Genomic DNA, 21,747 nt, shown 5'->3' on the forward strand with positions numbered 1-21,747 from the left:
TGTATCACCTTGGAACTCAAGAAAGCCAAACTTTTTCTAAATTTAAATTTAGGTAATTTTTTTTTTTTTTTTTTTTGGTATGCTTTTGTGTCCTTTTTAACACTTGTTCTGGTTTCAGCTGAAATAAAGATGTCCTGGCTTTTGCTTAGTCATGGGAGCATGTCCATGGCCAAGCCAGGACAGGCCACTTAGTGGGAAAAAGAAGTCACCACTATACGCATGACTGCAAGGGGAGGGTGGAGCCAGGACAGGTGGCCAGAATTAGGCCAAGGGTTATTCTATAAAATATGACATGCAGAAGGTCATGACTACTACCCTCTGCTGATCTTCCACAGATGGGGAGGAAACTGCATCCCATAGTCTGAGGGGAATGAAGAAAGTCTTCAAGGCCTTGGGACAGTTGGTGAAAGGGTCTGGGGCACAAGTTATTTTCTCTTCCCTCCCTTCGTTTTCAGGTGATGACATGGGATGGAATAGAAGGATCCAGTCCATAAATGCCTGGCTACAAGACTGATGCTATAGGCAGGGCTTTGAGTTCTTTGATCATGGCTGGTTTTATAAGACACCAGACCTGACAGTAATACATGGAAAAGGTTTATTTCACAGTAGCAAAAGGGTTCTGGAACAGGAATTAGCAGGGCTCATCCAAAGACCTGTAAACTAAGTTTGAAGGGGGATGGGGATGTAGATTGACTTGGACTGGTGGAGAAGTGCTCTAGTATTGATGAAGGCCAGGACATGGGACAGACACCCCTTGAGGGTTGCTGGGCATTGGTTGGTATGGGGTAAGAACTTGCATTGCTGGCAGGCCACAGGTCAGCAGGGAGTTGTATTTATTGCTGTGGATTGGTCAGTAGGTAGAGAGTAATTGCACTGTGGCTGTATAAAGTATGCATTTATATATTTATAGTTGCATTTCTTCCCATTTTCCTCTTCTTTCTTAGTGTATAGTTTTTATCTCAACCTGCAATTCCTGTTTGTTTTTTTTTTTTTTTTTTTCCCAATTCTCTCCCTCATTCCATCTGGGATGGAAAGGGGGAGTCTGGAGAGAGTGAATGGCTGTGTGATGTTTAGCTACGCGACAAGTTAAACCGCAGTTCTCAAAAGAACTTATATCCTTCTTTTTCTTCAGATATGGCAGGCCACATAATTTAATTTTGTGAAAATATTCATCATTCCTTTTATGTTGTTCTTTTTTACTTCCTGTCCTATGTCCCCCCACTTTGTGTGAGATAACATGAAAGTAAAATCAAAATGAAGATCAACAATATATTATTATTAGAAACTTGTTGGAAAGGATTGGTAGGGGATTGGGAGAACTGTATTTGCCTCAGCTATAATTTCATCTTCAGAAACTTGCAAAATTGTTGAGATTGGAAGGACTTCTAGAGGTCATCTCGTCCATCCCCCAGCTCAAGCAGAATCAGCTAGAGCAGGTTGCCCATAAGTACATCCAGAGCTTCAAGTATCCAGAGCTTCAAATATCTTCAAGAGTGGAAATTGTCATTATCTCATTTTAAGAACACAATCAAGTGGCTGTGTGAAAGAAAGATGCTGTTTTTAATGCTAGGGGAATAAGGATCACTCTTAAAAATCTGCAGCAAAAAAAGATTACTGTATGGGAAGCTACAGGCCACATGAGGTTCAGTAACCTTCCTACAAAGAAACAGAGCTTGAAGATAGGCAGGGAGAAGGTCCTGTTTGTTTTTTTTTAAGCTATACTATGAAGCACTGGACCCACTGAAGCTGGTGAAAATTCTCGGAAGGATCAATAACCTTCAGCAAAAAAGCAGTAAAGATCATTTGTAGGAAAATACTGTATTAAGCCATGGCAGTGTGATTTGCTAGAATGTGTTGTCAACTTGCACATCTTTACTGATTTTCAGGCATGCTCCAGGAATGCATTGTCTTCTCATGTATTTAAAACATAGAAGAATACACTGAGTTATTGGGCAGTGCAGCGATTTTTTAAACTTCTTGGTGAATTTGTCATTTGCTGCTTCACTTGAGATATATACTACCTACCTTTCTGGCTTACTTATGTCAGCCAGACTGCAGTGAAATATGACCTCTGATGAGCACAGCTACCCAGGCAAAAGTTTCCAGAAAGCACAGCAGTAAGCTGCAAAACTGTATTTACGTTAACTTTAATTGCCTCCCAGAAAAACTGCAGAATCACAGATGGCCAGGGTTGGAAGGGACCTCAAGGATCATGAGTCTCCAACCCCCCTGCCATGTGCACAGCCACCAACCTCCACATTTAATGCTAGACCAGGCTGCCCAGGGCCCCATCCAATCTGGCCTTGAACACCTCCAGGGATGGGGCATCCACAACCTCTCTTGGCAGCTGTTCCAGCACCTCACCACTCTCTCTGTAAAGAACTTCCCCCTGACATCCAACCTAAATCTTCCCTCTCTCAACTTAAACCCATTTTCCCTTGTCCTGCTGTTGTCTACTCTTTCAAAGAAATGACTCCCCTCCAGTTTGTAGGCTCCCTTTAGGTACTGAAAGGCTGCAGTGAGGTCACCCTGCAGCCTTCTTTTCTCCAGACTGAAGAAGCCCAGCTCCCTCAGACTATCTTGGTAGGGAAGGTGCTCCAGTCCCATGATCATCTCTGTGGTCGTCCTCTGGACCCTCTCCATCAGTTCTGTCTTTCTTGTACTGGAGGCTCCAGATCTGGACACAGTACTCCAGATGGGTCCCCACAAGAGCAGAGTGGAGAGGGACAATCACCTCCCTGTCCCTGCTGACCACCCCTTTTCTGATGGAGCCCTGTATACCATTTGCTTTCTGAGCTGCAAGAGCACTGCTGGCTCATGTTAAGTTTATCATCCATCAGGACGCCCAGGTCCTTCTCTGCAGGACTGCTCTCAAGGACTGCTCCTTTTACCTCATCTAGTGAAATGTGTCCCTACCCAGGGTGACACTTAGTAGAATGAAAAGGCTCTCACTGTGAGGGTGCTCAAACGTGGAACAGGTGACAGAGATACAGAGGATCTTCAATCCTCCCCAGATTAACCAGATATAAGTAAGCTTCACTGAATCTAACCTAAAGAACCAACAACCAATGCTTGCAAGTTGTATTCCGTTCAGAGGCTTTCCTCAGAAAACGAGTCAAAGAAGAGAAGCTATGAAGCAGCGGTGAAGGGACAGCTGTCCCACTTACCCCATTAGTCCAGTGGACAGTTCAATGGTACAATTTTCTGCACCTATACAAGGCATAGAAAAAAATGTAAGAAGTACCCAAGCAAAAGGGGTGCGTTGAGATCCTCTGGTACCATGGCAACACTGATGTCACCAAAAACAACACAACTAACTCAGTTTTCTTTAGTTCAGTAACAGTCTGTATGATTGTTTGCAATTTAGTCTTCATAGGAAACAGAATCACCGCTTTTCTCTCTACCTGAAGAGAATGTACACAGGGGTAAAGTGATGGGGGGACAGACACACTTATACATGCATCACTAAGCAAGAGCATCCGTAAATAAAAGCATGCTACATAAATGCCAGCTGTGGCTAAACAAATAGAATCATAGAATCACTCAGGTTGGAAAAGACATTCAAGATCATTGAGTCCAACGACCTAACCTTACTACCCTAACAAGCCTCTGCTAAATCATCTATCTGAGCAGCACATCCAAATGGTTTTTAAACACATCCAGGGATGCGATCTTTTAGGTAACAAAGAACTTTTTTATAGCTATAGTTTTATAAAGTTATTCTCTCAAGTTGTTCAATATACTTAGAACCAAAAGGGCAACTATGTACCATGAGAAATAAAGAAAACAAGGAGAGAGAAAACGAAGGAAGAAAGGAAGTAAGAACATGTTTATATTGAAAGAATTAAAAATCCACTACTTCAAGTTTCTGAAAAAGAAAAATAGAGATGTTACCATGCAAGGAATTAAGCAATAATTCTTTTTCCAGCAACCAATACAGAAATATGAAGTTCTGTTCGGAAAAATAAATGCTGAAAACAATTAATAATGTAAAAAAAATATTTATTTTCAGAACTTGCTAATTACATACATTCTTCTAAAAGTTTGAGGTTCCTTTATTAAAATAATTTTCTAATCTAGAAGTTATATAAGCACTTATGTGAAAAGGAAAGATTTATAGATTTCTCATGCAAAGGCTGCTCTGAAAGCAATGCCTTCTATTTTATTTTGTTGGCCCATGATATCAGAGGTAGATATCAGTAGTATAACAGTAGAGATTGAACGTTCCCACCAGTATCCCACTAGATTTTGTTGCCATGATGGCAGCATAGTGGCAGTCTGTGAAAATTATATCTGACACAGAAGTGCACATGAAACAAAGATATAACTGAATTCCTCCATGTGGAAAAAACAGCATCCATTGACATTCTTCAATACTTGATGAACATTCACAGAGATTTAACGGTCAGTGTTAGCATAGTGTGTTAGGTGGTGTGTTTCAGCAGTGGTGACAGTAATAGTGGATCAAATCTGCTGCTCCAGGCTTTTTTTTTTTTTTTTTTAAACAATACGCGCAGCATACAAGCCCTTCTTCAATCACCACCAAAAATGCATAGCTAGTCATGGTGACTACATTGAAAAATAATCTTCTGTAGCTTAGAACTTATTCTATTTAAATGGAAACTATATTATATAAGATTATGATGATACAATTTGATAAATGGGAAGCATTACTTTCAGAGCAAAGAAAATTTTTAAGGGAATGTATTTAAATCTTATTTAATTTATTGTGACGTTCTAAAAGATAAACAAAGTCCAAGTGTCCCATAAAAAAAAAATTAGTATTTCTAAATCAATTTTTCTGAAGGAGGGCCACAAAGATGATCAGAGGGATGGAACACGTCCCCTGTGAGGACAGGCTAAGGGAGTTGGGCTTGTTCAGCCTGGAGAAAAGAAGGCTGCAGGGTGACCTCTTAGCAGCATTCCGGTACCTAAAGAGAGTCTACAAAGAGGAGGGGAGTCAACTCTTTGAAAGGGTAGATAATGGCAGGACGAGGGGAAATGGTTTGAAGTTGAGGGAGGGAAGATTTAAGTTGGATGTCAGGGGGAAGTTCTTTACAGAGAGAGTGGTGAGGTGTTGGAACAGCTGCCTAGAGGGGTTGTGGATGCCCCATCTCTGAATGTGTTCAAGGCCAGATTTTATGAGGCCCTGGGTAGCCCGGTCTAGCATTAAATGGGGAGGTTGGTGGCCCTGCATGTGCAGGGAGGTTGGCGATCCACAATCCTTGAGGTCCCTTCCAACCCTGGCCATTCAGTGATTCTGTTATAACATCTGTACATTCATTGATTATACAGTATTCCATCAAAAAACCTTAAAAAATCTTTTAAAAATGAACTAGCAATACATACTCTTCTAAAGGAAATGCTGAATGATTTAAAAAAGTGTTCAAGTGTAATTGAAAAATGTTTGAGTATGCAACTGAACATTTTGGTGGGATATGTATGCATGTAAAATAGATCTTTTTTAAATCTGACTTTGATTATGCATCCACTGATGCATAACAAATGTACTTGTATGGGATACACATTGCTGTTGCAGATCACAAACCTGTGGTGCCTGAGAATATCCACCAGTAACTTCACTACAGCTAGACATTTAAAAATAATGGACTGCTCAATTTGCTGTGGTTTCAAGAAGTTGATACAAAAATAAAACATTTTTTGTATCAGACTAAATATATGTTAAAAGAATGAAAAATATATGTTAAATTTTAATATTTCATTTAAAAATTGTACCATTCTTAGGTGCCGAGTTGATGACAGGGCCTGCTGGGCTGCTGTGTGTGTCTGGGGTGCCCTGTGCTGGACAGCCAGAACCAAAATAGACCCATACCTATTACTGTTAACCACTAGAGATAAGAAATTAGCTGAAGTCTGTTCTCACTTACTTTCATACCAGAATAACAAACACTTGCAAAGAAACAATCACAACTATTTCTTCCTGGGGAGTAGGTAAACAACCCACACTTTAAATACTTATAAAAAAAAAAAAAAAAGTTATTTTTGATCCTAAATCTGCAAAACTCTACTGTTTGAGGAGTACCATGGAGCAAATGAGGAAAATCACCACTTTTTATGATCTTCAAGATAAGAAGTCCCCTCTATGTGAAAACAAATAAGAAAAATAAAATTAAAAAAAAAAAAACATGCTAGAGAGTACATTAGAAAAGAATTAAGCTTTCAAACAGAGCATGTTTTCAAAGAGATCTTCAAATGCTTTCACAGTTCATTTCCCTCACTCTCCATTGTTTTAATACAAGTACTGAGACATGCACCTGTAATATCAGAAAAAGTAAATACCAAGCTATGCTTGCAGATGTTGAACTGTGACTATGCTGGCTGAAGATCAATTACATAGAAATTGTAGAAATATCCAGAATAAAAATATCTAAAGAGAAACAGAGAAAAAGAGGGTTGGATGCTTCGGATAACTCTTAAGTGTTCTATTCACTGTCACAAACAAAGCTACTAAGTTTACAGTGACTGCTGATAATTTTCTCACATCTGTGATTCTTTTTTTCTCCAAAATGAAAAACAATTTTAATTACAATGATTTAATACAGTTGCTACAAATATGAGAACATGATTAGACAAAACATATGCTTCAAAATGTTTCTTCCTATCTATCATTTAATATTTTTATGCAGTTCCATCACTTCTATGGTCATAGAAGTCCATCTTTTCATTAAGACAGTTTAGTGAACATTATTATTATGAGTAATAAAATATTATGAGAGGTTGGCAAAGAACCATTTACATGGATTATGAGACCACATAAGTATCTTCACAATTTAGGTGGAAAAAAAAAGTGTAAAAGAATAAATATGTATTCATATGTTTACATACATATGGACATATAGTTCATTCAGCATAGGGAGTTCCAGTGGCCATCAAGACACTTCATCAGTTTTTTGATCGTGAAGGTTTGTTTGTTTGTGAGCATAGGCTGATGAAACAAAATGTCCAGTATATCTATCTAGTGGCACTGGACAAAAGAAAATTGGTTAGGTTCCACACAAGTTAAATAGTGGCTTTCTTATCTACTTTAAATATTCCCTGTGATATTTTGATGTAATATATAGTTTTGGAGAGAATGGAGTTTCTGTGAAGTACATATGGCAACCATAGGAGAGAGTGATGGAGATATGAATAGTTGGTAGCAATAGCATGACAATGGCAAAGGAAATTACAAGTATCACAGAAATTTTTCTAATGATGAATACAGCTGATGAATGTGGAATTAATAGTGAAGAGGAACAATGGTTTCACTTAAAGTCACTACAGGCAAATAGGATTAACTTGTCAAAATCTGTTCAAGCTCTAATTTTTAGCACTTCAATATTTTCAAAACAGTTATTGTAAATATTCCTTTCAAATACTTATGGCTTAAGCCTTAACAGCATCTCCAAGTCTAATTTTTTTTTCTCTTGTAAATATTCACATGACCAAGATTTTGTTCACTGTACTATCTAAGGAGTAAATAATCTCCATAAAAAAATGTTCATTTCTTCATAAAATGATAAGGTCTGACTTGTTTATTTTTCTTCTTTTCTCTCCTTCCTTAAAAAGAAATCAGTCATACATCAGAATACTCTAACAGTAACATTTGACATAGCAAGATAGAACTAGTCCATGAGCAAAGGTATCAGTGACTCCATTCCACTCATGCCATAAGATTTCAGCACCCAGAAGTCCTCAGAAGATTATCTTAAAAAGTGCTGTCAAAGACTGTTCAATAGGAATGCTACTGGTTTTTTTGTTGTTGTTTGTTTGTTTGTTTGTTTGTTTGTTTGTTTGTTTTGTATGCATTAATCTGCTGCAGTATTGTGATTGAAGGAACTATTCGTATGGCAATGATTCTGCAGGAGCTTATTATGAACTTCAAAAATCAGTGATAAAATACAATATATATTGTAGTTGTCATAGGCTCCAGATGCCTTGAATTTGCTGATTGTCTAAAAAATTCATAAATGGGAACATGACGAGAGACATCTATCTATCATGTCTCTTTACTCTCTGTCTCAAAAAGAGCTTGAATATAAATATTCCATCAGCTTTGCATTAATGAATTCAGTGGATACTTTGCCTTCTGTAACATTACTTTCTTTCCTATGACTTGCTTTTTGATAAATTTTTCCTATGGTTTGCTTTCTGATAAATTATGTCACTGCAAATGTAAAGATCCTTTCTCCTCTTTTGAGTGTATTAAATATATTATATGTACCTGAAACTCTACAAAGGGGATGGGGAGCAAAATGCCTCCTATACTGTCAGAAAAGAGCAAGTCTGACACTGCCTTATGACACTAAATATGGACAAGTCTCTGGAGCTGGACAACATGTATCTCAGAGTCCTGAACTAACTGACTGATGTGGTTGCCAAGCTACTCTAAATCATTTCTGAATATTCATGGCTGTCAGGTGAAGGTCCTGGCAAGTGGAAAAAGGAATCATCACTCCCATTTTTAATAAAGGGAGAAAGGAAAATCTGGGAGACTATCGACCAGTGAGCCTTACCTGTGCCAGGGAAGATCACAGAGCAGAACCTCCATGAATCTACTCTAAGGCACGTGCAAGAAAGGGGAGGGGGGTGATTCAAGAATGCCAACACAGCTTCATCAAGGATAGACTATGCCTGACCATAGAAGTGCTCAGGTTGGAAAAGACCTCAGAGACCATCAAGTCCAACCACAACCTAACCAAACTTACCCTAATTCTAACAACCCTCTGCTAAATAATGTCTCTGAGCACAGTAAACAAATGGTTTTTAAACACATTCAGGAAAGGTGACTCAACCCTGCCTCTGGGGAGCCTATTCCAGTGCTTAACAACCCTTTCTGTAAAGAAGCTTTTCCTGATATCCAGCTTAAACTTACTCTGGCACAACTTGAGACCATTTTCCGTCATCCTGTCACCAGTGAGAAGAAACCAACCCTGCACTTGCTGTAAGCACCTGTCAGGTACTGGAAGAGAGTAATAAGGTCTCTCTTCAGACTCCTTTTCCCCAGACTAAACAGCCCAATTCCTTCAGTCGCTCCTCATACGGCATATTTTCCAAGCCCTTCACAAGCCTTGCAGCCCTTCTTTGGACCTGCTCGCACCCCATGTCCTTTCTGTATTGAGGTGCCCAAAACTGAACACAGTACTCGAGGTGAGGCCTCACCAGTGCTGAGTACAGGGGCCAAATTACTTCCCTAGTCCTGCTCACCACACCATTCCTGATCCAAGCCAGGATGCCACTGGCCTTCTTGGCCACCTGGGCACACTGCTGGCTCGTATTCAGCTGACTGTCCATCAATATACCAGGGTCCCTTTCTGACAGGCAACTTTTCAGCCACTTCTTCCCAAGCCTATAGGGTTGCCTGGGGTTGTTGTGACCAAAATGCAGGACCTGACACTTGACACTATTGAATCTCACACGGTTCACCTTGGCCCATCAATCCAGTCTATCCAGGACCTTCTGTAGCACCTTTCTCCCCTCTGGCAGATCAACACTCCCTCTCAATTTGGTGTAGACTGCAAACTTACTGAGGGTGCACTCAATCCCCTCATCAAGATTGTTAATAAAGATGTTAAATAGAAGCGGCCCCTGTACTGAACCCTGGGGGACACTGCTCATGACCAGCCGCCAACTACATTCAACTCCATTGATCACAATTCTTTGGGCTTGGCCATCCAGCCAGTGTTTCACCCAGCAGAGCATACATCTATTCAAGCTATGGGCAGCCACCTTCTCCATGAGAATGTTGTGAGGGACAGTGTCAAAGTCTTTACTGAAGTCCGGGTAGATCACATCGACAGCCTTACCTTCATCCACTAAATGGCTCACCTTGTCATAGAATGAAATCAGGTTTGCCAAACATGATCTACCATTTGTAAACCCATACTTACTAGGCCTGATCCCTTGGTTGACTTTTAATTGGTCCATTATGTCTCCTGAGATTATCTGTTCCATAATCTTCCCTGGTACTGAGGCGAGACTGATAGACCTGGAGCTACCAGGATCATCTTTCCGTCCTTTTTGAAGATGGGTGTCACATTTGCCAGTCTCCAGTCCACTGTGACATCCCCGGTTAGCCAGGACTGCTGAAGGATGATGAAGAGTGGCTTGGAAACCACATCCACTAACTCCTTCAGCACTCTAGATGCAATCCATCTGACTCCATGGACTTTTGAGCATTCAGCTTCTGGAGCAAGTCCAAAACCATCTCATCATGGATTATGCAGGGCCTATTCTGTTCCCCATCCCTATCTACCAGTGCAGGAGGCTGTGTTCCCAGGGAGTAACAAGTCTTACTATTAAAGACTGAGGCAAAGAAAGCACTTAATACCTCAGCTTTATCCTGATCCTTGGTCACCATGTTGCCCTCGGTGTCCAACAAGTCATGGAGGTTCTCTCTAGCCCTCCTCTTGCTGTTGATATATTTATAGAAATATTTATTGTTGTCTTTTATCTTAATGACCAAGCTCAGTTCTAACTGGGCTTTGGTTTTTCTAATTTTCTCTCTGCACAGCTTCTCTACATATCTGTAATCGCCTGGAACAGCTTGAAAAGCGGGCTCATGTAAAATCAAATGAGATTCATCAAACCAAAATGTAAGGTGTTGCCACTTGGGTTGGAGCAATCTCAGATATGTGAACAGACTGGGAGAAGTACTCAATGAGAGCAGCTCTGTCAAGTAGAACTTGGGGGTCCTAGTGGATAAAGAGCTGGATGTGAGCCAGCATTGTGCACTTGCAATTTGGAAGGCCAACAGTATACTGGACTGCCTCAAAAGAAGGGCAGCCAACTGGGTAACAGGAAGAAGTTGTCCCCCTCAGTTCTGTTTTTGTGAAGTCACACCTGAAATACTGTGCCCAGGTCTTAGGCCCTGAAGACAATAAAGATGTGGAGCTGTTGGAATCAGTCCAGAGGGCAGCCACAAAGATGATCAGAGGGCTGGAGCACCTCTCCCGTGAGGTTCAGGAAGTTGGGCTTGTTTATACTGGAGAGGAGGATTGTTTTTCTGGGGAGACCTCATTGTGACCTTCCAATACTTCAGAGGAGTTTATGAACTGGCAGAAAACCAACTTTTTTCATGGTCTATTAGTGAGAACGGGCAAGAATGGTTTTAAATTAAAAGAAAGGAGATTTAGGTTAGATGATAGGAGGAAATTTTTTATTCACTGTGGTAAAGGACTGGAAAAGGTTGCCCAGAGAAGATGCAGATGCTTTTTCCCTAGAGGCATTCAGTGCCAGTCTGGATCAGGCCCTGGGCAACCTGATCTAGTGGTTGATAACTATGTTCATGTGAGGGCATTGGAACTACATGATATCTAAAATCCCTTCCAACATAAGTCATTCTATGATTTTAAAATGAAAGCTACAACTCCCGTTGACTACAGTATATATTTTTTTAATGTTAAATATTTTGTTTGCTTCTCTTCCCACACAGTTAAAATCTTTTCTAAATTTGACATCAGCACTTATTCACAGAGAGAAATGTAAAGAACATTTTCAATCTTACTGTAGAGGGAGCCTTTAATTTATTTATTTATTTATTTATTTATTTTTGTGACTTCCAAGAGATCTATTAGAAAGTAACGTCACAGATCTCATCTGCAGTTTCAAACATAGAAAAATCTCAAAGCAAGAAGGCAAGCAAATAATTAAATGAATAAGAGCACCTTGAAAGGAAATATTTTGTAATTTTACAAACTTCTCTAGGGAATAGATGTCATCTCTAATTCTCTTTTAAAGTTGAACCTTTTTTTTAATTCACATTGCTGTGTAAGGAAGAATGTGGTTTCCATTTCTGACACACAAAAAATAATGTGTATTTTATCAGCATACTCAAGAAAAATAAGAACAAATCAATATGGCAATTAATGACCACGTATTTCAATATGTGGTTTAATGAGAGTTCTTAATACTCTGAGACTAATAACCAGATTGCTGTATTGTGCAATGAAATATTTTTTTAAGCACTAAGTTTATGACTTTCCAATTAAACCTTTACTATGAGAAAATGTGCAAGTTCTACATCTGAAATATGTTCTCAAATATTCTCTAAATAAAAGACTGCATTCAATATAAACCTACAAACTTGAAGAAAAATATATGATTGTAAGGTATTAAGCAACCTTTTGCTTTAGGTAATGTTTCAAAAAATTTTCACAAATTGGATTAGATGCCCATGTTTTAATCAGGCTTAAAAAATTGCTACTTATCTATACAGTCAGTTTCTTCACTGACAGCAGGATTAATCTGCAAATCTCACTGGTTAATGACAATGCTTCAATATATAATACTAATTATAGGGCTAAAAACTTTGCTCCTGCTGAATTCCGTATCTATGGAACAATGTAACTTTACATAAGTTGCTCCAAATAATGCATTTGAAAACAAGTTTGGAACTCTCAAACATTATTCTGTTTTTCCAAGAAGTCATAAGACAGTGAACTTTTCTTCTCAACTGCGCTGCTGCTGTCTACTGGTTTCAGCATACTGACTCAAGGACAGCCTGATTCCTGCTTCTAAAATCTACACAGTATTTTAGGAGAGGTTTTTTTTGTTTCTTTGTTTTGTTTGTTTGGGAGGAGAAAGAAAAAAAAAGTTCCTATAGACATATAAATGTAAAACATTATTATTAATGTCATTAACAAAATACTGAAATAACTTATAATACTAGCAGTTCAATGCTTCTCTTCGAGGAAAACAAAAGGTTAGGTTTCTTACTTCAGTTGTCTGTGAAGACAAATTTTATCAGTATTTTTTTAGTTGATTCATTATTTCCTTGATAGATGTGTTTTATTTTTCTCCAGAAATATGCAGTCTTTCAAGCAGACAACTTTTCATCCAGTGACAGAAATAATTTTGTTAGCCAACTATGCTTTTCCTCACATTTAGTTTCAGACTCCAAATTCATCTTGTAACGTGCTTACAGTGCATAAGATATCAATTTAATTAAAAAAAAAAAAAAGGAAACAAAACAAAAACCTAAAACCTTTTGCTTGTAAATATTTTTGGCTAAAAAAAAACAAACAAAAAAAACAAACAAAAAAACCTACAACTTAAAAATATTTTCTTTTTTTTGTTGTTGTTTAAAAAAGTGTTGGATTAAAAAAAAAAAAAGTTGGTTTCTGTCTCCATATACTTGAATTTGTATAGTAGATATACTTAAATGTAAAAAAATGTAATCATGATGTGAAATCAACCATGTTATAGTGTTGGCTACACTTAAAACAGCATATAAAATATTTTAGTAGAGTGAAAGCACATAGCCAAGTCAAAGCAACAGAAATCACAAGATATTTTTGCTAGTTAATTAACATAATTGCTAGTTACCATGACAAAGTGTTTCAATAGGTCTTAAATCACTTGATGTCAATGGAAGAGTCTTCAAGATAGGTGCTTCTTAACTTGTTCTAACATTTTTTATTTTTTTTTTTAAGATAAATCTCAAGTATTTATTTCCCCTAAAACACCTACAAGAATACTGTACTAAATTTGCATAGAAATAGGACATCAGACATTTACAGTTTGCAGGCATGTGGACTTCACATAAGCACCCACAGGATCAAATTCAAGGAATGGTATTTAGAAACTACACTTGCTTTTCTTAAAACTTGATCTGTTGTGCTCTTAACCACTTGCACCATTGCTCATCTCGTTTTTTTTTTTTAGAAGAGATTCTAAAGTTATACTCAAATATTAAAGGAAAAATCTCCGAAAAACATGTCATATTTAGACAAGGTGAGCTTCTTCAATTGAATTTTTACTTGTTTTATTTTTATCTTTGTCATCAGGCAATGAATTATGTCTTGTTTCCCTCTCAAGACCCAGCATGAAATGTATCTGAATGCTATCTTTTCCTCAACTGGTCTATTCAAGTCTTCTGCAAAAACAATTTTGAAGATCAAAAGTAGTGATTTCAAAGCACTCTTACTAATTCTAATGCTGTATTTCCTATAGAAGAGCTAACTAGAAACTCAGAATAAAGGATACAGTAAATATTAAATTAAGCTCCAGTTATTACAATTAGTAATCCTGGAATATCTTCATGCATTTTAGCAAAAAGCACTTGAGATTCAGATTTAATCTGAAATTCAAAGACAGTTTCTATTTAGATTTTTTTTTTTTAAAGGAATATAATGGAAAAACTTACAGTAGGAGCAGCCGTAGACCTCAATTCTTAACCCAATTTGGCCTTCTCCATTCCAATCTAAAGGAACTATACGTACATAGCGAGCAATGACTGGGTGTTGCAAATCATGTCGGACCACACTATCAGAGTCTGTGTTTCCAGGAAATGCCTAAGGGAAAGAATAAGAAAATTATTTTATTATTTCTATCTCATACACTGTAAAGATTCTGTTATGAAGGAAAATTTTAGGTAGTGAAGACCTCCGAGTGACTAGTTAGCACTTAAGTTTGGTTAAAATGTTTTCTTTGATACTGAGCAAATGAACAGTGGTTTTAAAAAGTTTTGTAGTGCTCACAACACAAACACTGTAGCACTGGAACCTCGTGCTTTCTCCACAATAGATACAGTAAATTCAGATAAGAGCTGCTGCTAGATAAGAAAGTATTTTGCATCACTGATCCATTGCTCAGTTACTAAAACATTTATAAAGATGTCCAAAAGGGTTGTTCTGTGACAAGATACCCATCCTCTAACAGATTACAAACAGCAGTCACTGTCTTGTAAACAGAAACACTGATATATCCTATTTCCTACAGCAGACCCTCCAATTTCTCAAATTTCCAGGAATACAAAGATCTTTCTTTATTTTTTATGTACTACCTTCTGGAAAATGAGCACACAGTTTCTCTCCTAACCATAGTTACCTCCCACAGCAAAATCAGCTCTTTTTTGACTTTGGAAGTCAAAAAAGTACAAAACACAGTACTCTGTCATGGTTTTATAATTTTGTTATCGGTATTCCACACCAAACATCATGTAAAGCACGGGTAATTAAAGAGTTAATACTCCAGTTCCGTGGACTGACAACTTTCTGGATGCCTGGTTCTCAGAAGAAAGGAAGAACTACACATCCCAGGGGACTTCATGTTCAGAGAGGAGGATAAGCCATGGGAGGGAGTCATGGGATCTTGCTCTCTGGCTCTCTTGCTCACTGCCTAGCAGTGTGTGGGTCTGCTCCCCAACCGTGTGCCTTCAGTTCAAAGTAGGCCTTTTAGTTTCGGACACTCTCTCTCTCTTATTTGATTTATTAGCCTCAATTTCAATTATATTATATTATATTGTGTTATCTTGCATTCCGATATCATGTTTAGTAAAATTAAGTTTTCCTCCTTAGATTGTTGCTGCTGTTCTGGTTTCTGGGCCCAGCTCCCATCTCCCTTCCCTTCCCCCTTTTCCGTCCTGTTTTTGGGACAGGGGGCCTATGGGCTTGCTGCCCCCTGTCGAGGGCACACGTTGATCTAGATAACTCCGTGACAGACTCTCAAGTAAAATTTAAAAATGACTGAAGTAAATTCAGTGCTTCTTTTGTAATTTTGTACCTCTTGGTAAAAGATTTCATAGTACTCTGCTTAAAAGTAAATGATACCTATCTGTTAACATAACAGATTTTATTGTCTTTTCATCTCATGCACAAACCATTTGTTTTCTAATGGTAAATGTTAAAGATTGCCATTTAGTTATTTTCAGCATTTTCAGAGAAACATCATAAGTCTTCATGAGTAATTTTCAATAAAACGAGTATCTTGGAGCAGTAAACAAAGAAAGGTGATCTTTGCCACACAAATAAACCCACATAGAATCCTATAATACATTCAAGTACTGGAAATAAAAAGAAATGAAGAAACAACTAGGCTGTAAATGTATCTACTGCAAAATATAGTCATCAAAATTTTGTAAAGCCAAAAATTTAGGTTGACACTTTGCATATAGATACAGCACTAGATATTTCAGATGAGTATCCATCTTGTATACTGCACAGTAGATCTAGGTGTAGGTAAAGATTCACAGAACCCTTTCCTTGATGAGCTAAAAAAAAATAATGCATGTAATATTTTTTATAAGGTTGGTTGTTTGTACTGCTGCAATTATTGTGCTAAATAATGATGAAGACACTCGTGGCTTCATAGTAAAACTTGTTAGGTACAAAAATTAATGCCTGTGAAGCACTTCCATATTTGAGTGCTAAGCATTTATGAGAAATACAATAGTTCTGTATTCTGAGCTGAATAGCAGACAGACAACAACAAAAAGCACAGGCCGAACAAGAACTAAACAATCTATTGAATAACTGCCTACCATCTCAGATTTAATGCTGTTATGTCCTTGTTAGCAATGCCTCTGTACCATCAAAAACTATGGCAGAAAGTCACAGAGGTTCAAAGGACCGCTTTGCAACAAGCTCCTCGTATACTGCATGAACATTCTTTCATCCCTGCAGCACTCTCAGCTAAATCAGGATCGCCCCACAGAAATAATTCATTTTCACTGCTAACAGTCTTGCGAATTGGCCTACCACAGCTAGTACCATTTTCAAGACCTGCTGCTTTGTGCTGCCAATCAAGTTTCTTAGCTCCTCTCCCCCCTGCCCCAATGGCAGTCACACTTCATGATCTCTGCTTTCCATGCTGGAGCTGCAGCCAGTTGGACTTCGGTTTCTCAAGTCCCTTTCAGTCTCAGGAGGGAATAAAACAGCCAGAATGGAATGGATGCAATGCGGCTCTCTCTAGGACACCTGCTGCCTCAGAAGAGTTCACATCTACTGGACAGCTACAGAGCTCCTACAAAAGCATCACACACAAACAAGGAAGGAAAGAAAAACCCAGGACACTGTGCAGGGGTCCTACCTCTCACTAGGTGATACCTGTTCCGTGTACAGAGGATGGACATAAACTGCACCTCATCTGTTCCCCACTTCTTCTCCCCCGCTTCGTACAGGCACTTCAAGACATTAGGGGTGACAAAGTAAGGCTCATGGAGAAGACTGGGCGTACAGGAGATCTTAAATCCCTTGCAGCTAGAGCACTGCTGGCGCGTACTTGTCTAGATCACGGATATTTTCCAACAAGCACCTACCAGGCACGGCAACCCACAGCCAAAATCTCATTGCCCCTGCCAAGTAGCCAGCCTGTCGAGAGACCTCTCGTTAGAGACTTGCAAACAAGGCTAAAAGCATTATTTCCATTTCACAGGCTGGCTTCTCTTCACCATGCATCACCTGCTCAAGAATAGATTGGGAAGCACATTACTACGCACCTGAGCATCTTGCTGAGCATGGGCATCATCCACATACATTCCTTCATCTCTGTTTCCCTGCAAAGACACAAGGATAGAAGACTCAGTTCACCAGAGCATCTACTGGAAGCAACTCCTGAGAATTCCCCACTCATGAAAAGCTGCTGGGGATGGATAATGGAGTCCTTCAAAGGGAACACTAGCTTACAAATGAAATGCAGCTCAGATGTACTTTGGGCTTCCTTCTGAAACGAGCAGCAACCCACTTCACTGGGACATTTAAAGAAGAGCCCACAGCACTCATGCACACCCAGAGTCAGAGTTCCCTCCCCGGAGAGGCTGGGTTTGAGGAGCAGGTCATGGGACACACAGGGTGAGAAAAAGCCAGCCTGGAGCTCCTCACCACTGAGTGCAGAGCTGTGCCCGCAGCTCTGAACATTCACCCCCTTCTCCCCTCAGCTTGGCTCACCGTTGCGAGGGACACGAGGACCCTTCGAAACATGGGAGATGTGTCAGATACGATGCCATCCTCAAGGGAGCAGCCATATTCCAGCAAGAACACACACACAGCACCCGTTAGGAGCAGGGCCACCACCTGGGTGCTGCCCACAACATTTGCCAGCTGTAACCTAGCTAAGTACAGAACTGTGCCCAGGGCTCCCAGCAGCACTGCAGCACTCCAGCCATCATCATTAGTGCTACAGCCTCCAATTAAGAAGCGCAGACAGAAGGAAACTGACAAGAGAGCCTTTCGCACTCCTTACGAAGCTTGTAGTTCTCATTAATGCGACAAATCTCTCCATTGGTGCGAGAAGCCAGAATTTCCATTGGGCAACCTTCATCTGCTCCTGCTCCCTAGGGAATCACCAAGGCAAGACTTAAGATACCAGCACCTGCTTGTGACGTGCAACCAGGTTTCTTTAAGAGAGAGAAGACATGCATAACAAAGCAGTAAGTCCTTGGCCAGAACTTAAGCAATACAAAAGGAAGATTTCCAAACCTTCACAGCCCTCCTTAGTTCGTGCACGTCATACATGGTGGTGGGAGTCATCACCCCAATGATCACCCTCTCAAAATTCCCACTCAGCTCCGACTTCAAGTCATCAATCAAATCCTAGAAGGCAAAGAGGAGAAAGGAGTTGGCAGAAGGGACGGCCTTTGAGGACAGAGGAACTGAGCTGTTCAGCACTCCTCTTCAGGCTCCAACCCTCCTTGCATCAACAACTGCTCTGAACTGAACAAGAACAAAACAACCTTGGTCAGGTGAAGTCTCTGCCGACCTTTCTCTTGTAGAGATTGGGTCGTTTTTCACTTTGCGCCCAAGTGACACAACCACGTTCATGCATCTCTGCAGACCACCCACCCTGCCAGTAGTGCTCTTAGAGGTGATCAGAACTTGCTGACGCTGGGAAATATTTAGTTTGGTCAAGACGTCAGTGATGGCATCTTCATCCATGCCTGCAAGAAACAAATGGAAGCTAGTCAGGATGCTTGCACAAGGATCAGAAGTGCCCTCTGGTCTTGTGCCACCTCCAGTCCCTCACACAGCCGGCTCTCAACAGCTCCAGGACTACATCGATGCACACAAAGCTGCCAGGACCCAGGCCACCAGAGCAGCTGCATTTTGGGACACGAAGGGCAGTTCTGTTTCCACTTTCCAACAATTTTTAGGGCAGTTGTGCAGCAGAGCAGTGCAAGCAGCTATGCTTCCCTCTATCAAACCACCAGAGCAGCCATTCGCAGTGCTGGGGAAAAAATAAAAGTTGACCATGGAGGGAGATCAACTTAGCAAAGCCCTTCATGGCCTTCCTGAGAGCCTGCGCTTCTTGCTCAGCGCTGAAACTTGAGACCCCCTCGATTGTTGCCTAAGGCCACAAGAAAAGGATTTAGCAAAGGCAGACCGACGCACGCAGAGTTGAACTGGAAAAAAAAAAAAGAAGACAAACATAAAAGATGTGAACACAGAGATAGTAAAACTCCACCCACACAACTGATGCTTCTCTCTCACTTCTGTCTCACACGGCAGCCTGTTCTAGTGGGACTTCCCAAGCATATCAGAAAGAAGCCACGGGGGCACAACTGCATGGAGAACATATCTCCATGCTGCTGCCCACGGAGTACCTGGTTTCCAGTGAAACAAAAGCTGGACCACCCAGCATCTGTGTTCAGGCCCACCAGGCCTTCTTCCTAGCAGTTCTCCACGTCAATCATAAAGCAATGCGCTCCCATCATAGCCCTAGTCCTGACTTCTCTTGTAGCAGGTAAGGACCAGTATTCTGCACCATTCCTTTTGCTCTGCTCGGCACTGGGGAGGCTGCAGCTGGAGAACAGCGTCCAGCTCTGGGCTCCCAGTACAGGAGACAGCTGGACATGCTGGAAAGAGTCCAACACAGGGCTACCAAGATGGTGAAGGGACTGGAACACCTCTGCCATGACAAGAGGCTGAGAGAGAGGGGGCTGCTCAGCCTGGAGAAGGGGAGCTCAGGGGGATCCCACCCACGGCTGTAGAAGTTCTGCACAGAAGTTTGTCCTGATATCCAACCTAAACTTACCCCATGCCTGTGTGTCCTGCGGAACCCCACAGATGTGACAGTGGGCTGCTTCTCAAAGGAAACCAGTGCTCGGCGTCGGGAGCAGTGGAGGAAGCAGCTGATCCTGCCAATAACGCTGCCATCGCGCGTCCCTCCCCGGGACTCCCACACCTTCCTCTCCCCAGCCCGGCTCGGCTCCTCGCAGGCTGCAGACACTGCTGAGGCACTCGCGCTCCAGGCCGTCATCTTCTTCCCGTGCCGCCGGACCGCTCTCTGCAGCGCTGCGCTGAGCTCCTGCTGCTGCACCAGAACCGCAGCTCCCGTGCTGACGGACGGCGGAGCTTCGTGCCGGCACCCACAGCACGCGGCCCCCGGGCTGCTGGCGGCACGGCAGGATGCTCCCGTCCCCGCCTCCCTCCCACCGCCCCTCGGCTCCGGCATCCTCCCGTTATCCGCCTGAGGAAACGAAGGCCCCGCACAGGGCTCTGGACGGGCTGACCGACGGCTGATGCCAACGGAACGACGTTCAACACCGCCACGCGCCGGTCCCGCACTTCGGTCACGACGACCCGAGGCATCTCTGCAGGCCGGGGGCAGAGCGGCTGGAAGGCCGCGCGGAGGAAAAGGATCCGGGGGCGCGGGCCCCGGAAGCGGAGCGGGCGCGCGGAGCGGGGCAGCGCCGCGGGCAGCCGGGCCGGGGCCACGCGGGACGCGCGCGATGATGACGCAATGACGGCGCGACCGCGGGCGCAAACGACCCCGCCGGGAGCGCCCGCCCCGTTCCGCGGGCCGACCAATAGGAGAGCGGGAGAGGCGGGGCCGAGCGCGGGCTCTCCGCCAATGGCGGCCGCGGGATTCCGTGCCGGGAAAGCGGCGCTCCGCCGCCCCGCGTCCCCGCCGCCGCCCGCCCCGCGCCTCGGGGCCCCGTCCGTCCCGCGTCAGAACGGAGCCGTCCTCCGGAGTCGGCGTCGCGGCGGGGCGCCGCCGGCTGAGAACCGGCGGCTGACTGCGAGCGGCGGGACGCCCGGTGTCCGGGAGCGGCTCCTGGCCGAGCCGGGCAGCCCCGAAAGAGAGGGACCGACCCCGCCGATCGAGACGCGTCGGAGCCCGGCAGAGTCGGGCGGCCGCCTTCGGTTCCGGCTCGGCTCGGCTCGAACGGTCAGCAGCGCCGTGCTGAGCCGCTGCCCCGCAGGCGGAGGACTCGACTGCCGTTTTCTGTATTCACGTCTGTCCGAGAAGAAAGCTGGCGGCGCTGGCGCTGACCAGGGAGAGGGAGGCCGGGGGCCGGAAAGCTCTCGGGCTGCGGCTCCAGGGCAGGCAGAGGAAGTCACGGCGCCGGTGACATCAGCCGGGCTGCTGGGACCTGCGTGCTGTCACGCTGCGTTTCCGTGACGACGGCGGGCTCTCCCCGAGGAGCCGAGGGCAGCTTTGCTGCTGAGTTCGTTACCCGACGAAGCCCGACGCGGGGGGGCTGGGCAGACAGTCTTGCCAAAGAGGCCCGTGCTGCAGCAAGATTGACAGCACGACGCCTTTTGTTCCCCTTGAGCCCTGGCCAGGCTTCGGGGCGAAAACCAAGAGGAGAAAGAGGGCAGCGGCTGTTCCCTCGGACTGCTCCGTACATTGGTTTACTCTGTGCTAGAAAGGCTGGAGCTGCTTGCAGCGGCTCTGGACGCCTCACTCGTGGGATGGATGCATTGCTGTGCAACTTCCCCATGGCTGGGAGAGGTTCTTCAGATCCTCCCTGCAAACGGGGCTCCCCAGTGACTGCGGATCTGGCTGATGGTAAAGTGCTGGGGCAATTGGTCGTGGATCTTTCTTCACCACTGTGCTCACGTGGCAATGAGTAGGCCCACTGCCTTGCTTATTCCCTTTACTGCTAAGCTTCTCTTTTGGCTATAGACGCTGCCAATATTACTGTTGGTTTTATTTTGTCATAGGCAGTAAAATAAGCCTATCCCAAAGACGTTGGTGTCTTTGTTGCAGCTGTTGAGCCCACCGATTGGCACAACAGCATTAACA

The 21,747-nt window shown here is 42.7% G+C and overlaps 2 protein-coding genes across 15 annotated transcripts in view; one reads left to right on the forward strand and one right to left on the reverse strand.

The window, feature by feature from the left end:
- The window catches only part of LOC149914094 (uncharacterized), a 155,188-nt gene that overhangs the window by 75,933 nt on the left and 57,508 nt on the right, over positions 1–21,747 (forward strand). The gene's annotated exons all lie outside the window — the stretch shown is intronic.
- On the reverse strand, positions 459–20,496 carry LOC149914097 (annexin A4-like). 9 transcript variants are annotated; one of them, XR_016460630.1, is made up of 6 exons: positions 18,561–20,496; positions 18,198–18,311; positions 17,962–18,052; positions 17,219–17,275; positions 14,147–14,294; positions 459–3,210 (listed from the first exon to the last, which is right to left on the reverse strand). XR_016460630.1 is itself a non-coding variant. In XM_090127689.1 (5 exons), exons 1-5 carry the CDS (start codon positions 18,651–18,653, stop codon positions 3,164–3,166), a joined length of 459 nt encoding a protein of 152 aa, XP_089983815.1. In that variant the 5' UTR covers positions 18,654–20,482; the 3' UTR covers positions 459–3,163. The 9 variants fall into 9 exon arrangements, 7 of the variants coding, with proteins under 7 accessions (XP_089983815.1, XP_089983818.1, XP_089983816.1 ...); XR_016460629.1 differs by having other exon boundaries at positions 17,219–18,052; positions 18,561–20,481; XM_090127689.1 differs by lacking the exon at positions 17,962–18,052 and having other exon boundaries at positions 18,561–20,482.

Source organism: Phasianus colchicus, chromosome 31 (genome assembly GCF_987193195.1).
Source record: "Phasianus colchicus chromosome 31, bPhaCol1.hap1.1, whole genome shotgun sequence".
Classification (NCBI taxonomy): Eukaryota; Metazoa; Chordata; class Aves; order Galliformes; family Phasianidae; genus Phasianus; species Phasianus colchicus.

What these genes read in the sequence shown, in the direction of transcription:
- LOC149914097 (XM_090127688.1), bottom strand. Translation starts at nt 18,653, where the DNA reads ATGGATGAAGATGCCATCACTGACGTCTTGACCAAACTAAATATTTCC. An exon ending in CTAAGAGCACTACTGGCAGG is followed by an intron (nt 18,312 to 18,560) that starts GTGGGTGGTCTG and finishes TTTGCCTTCTAG; the next exon opens with GATTTGATTGATGACTTGAA. An exon ending in AACTAAGGAGGGCTGTGAAG is followed by an intron (nt 17,276 to 18,197) that starts GTTTGGAAATCT and finishes GTGTCTTTGCAG; the next exon opens with GGAAACAGAGATGAAGGAAT.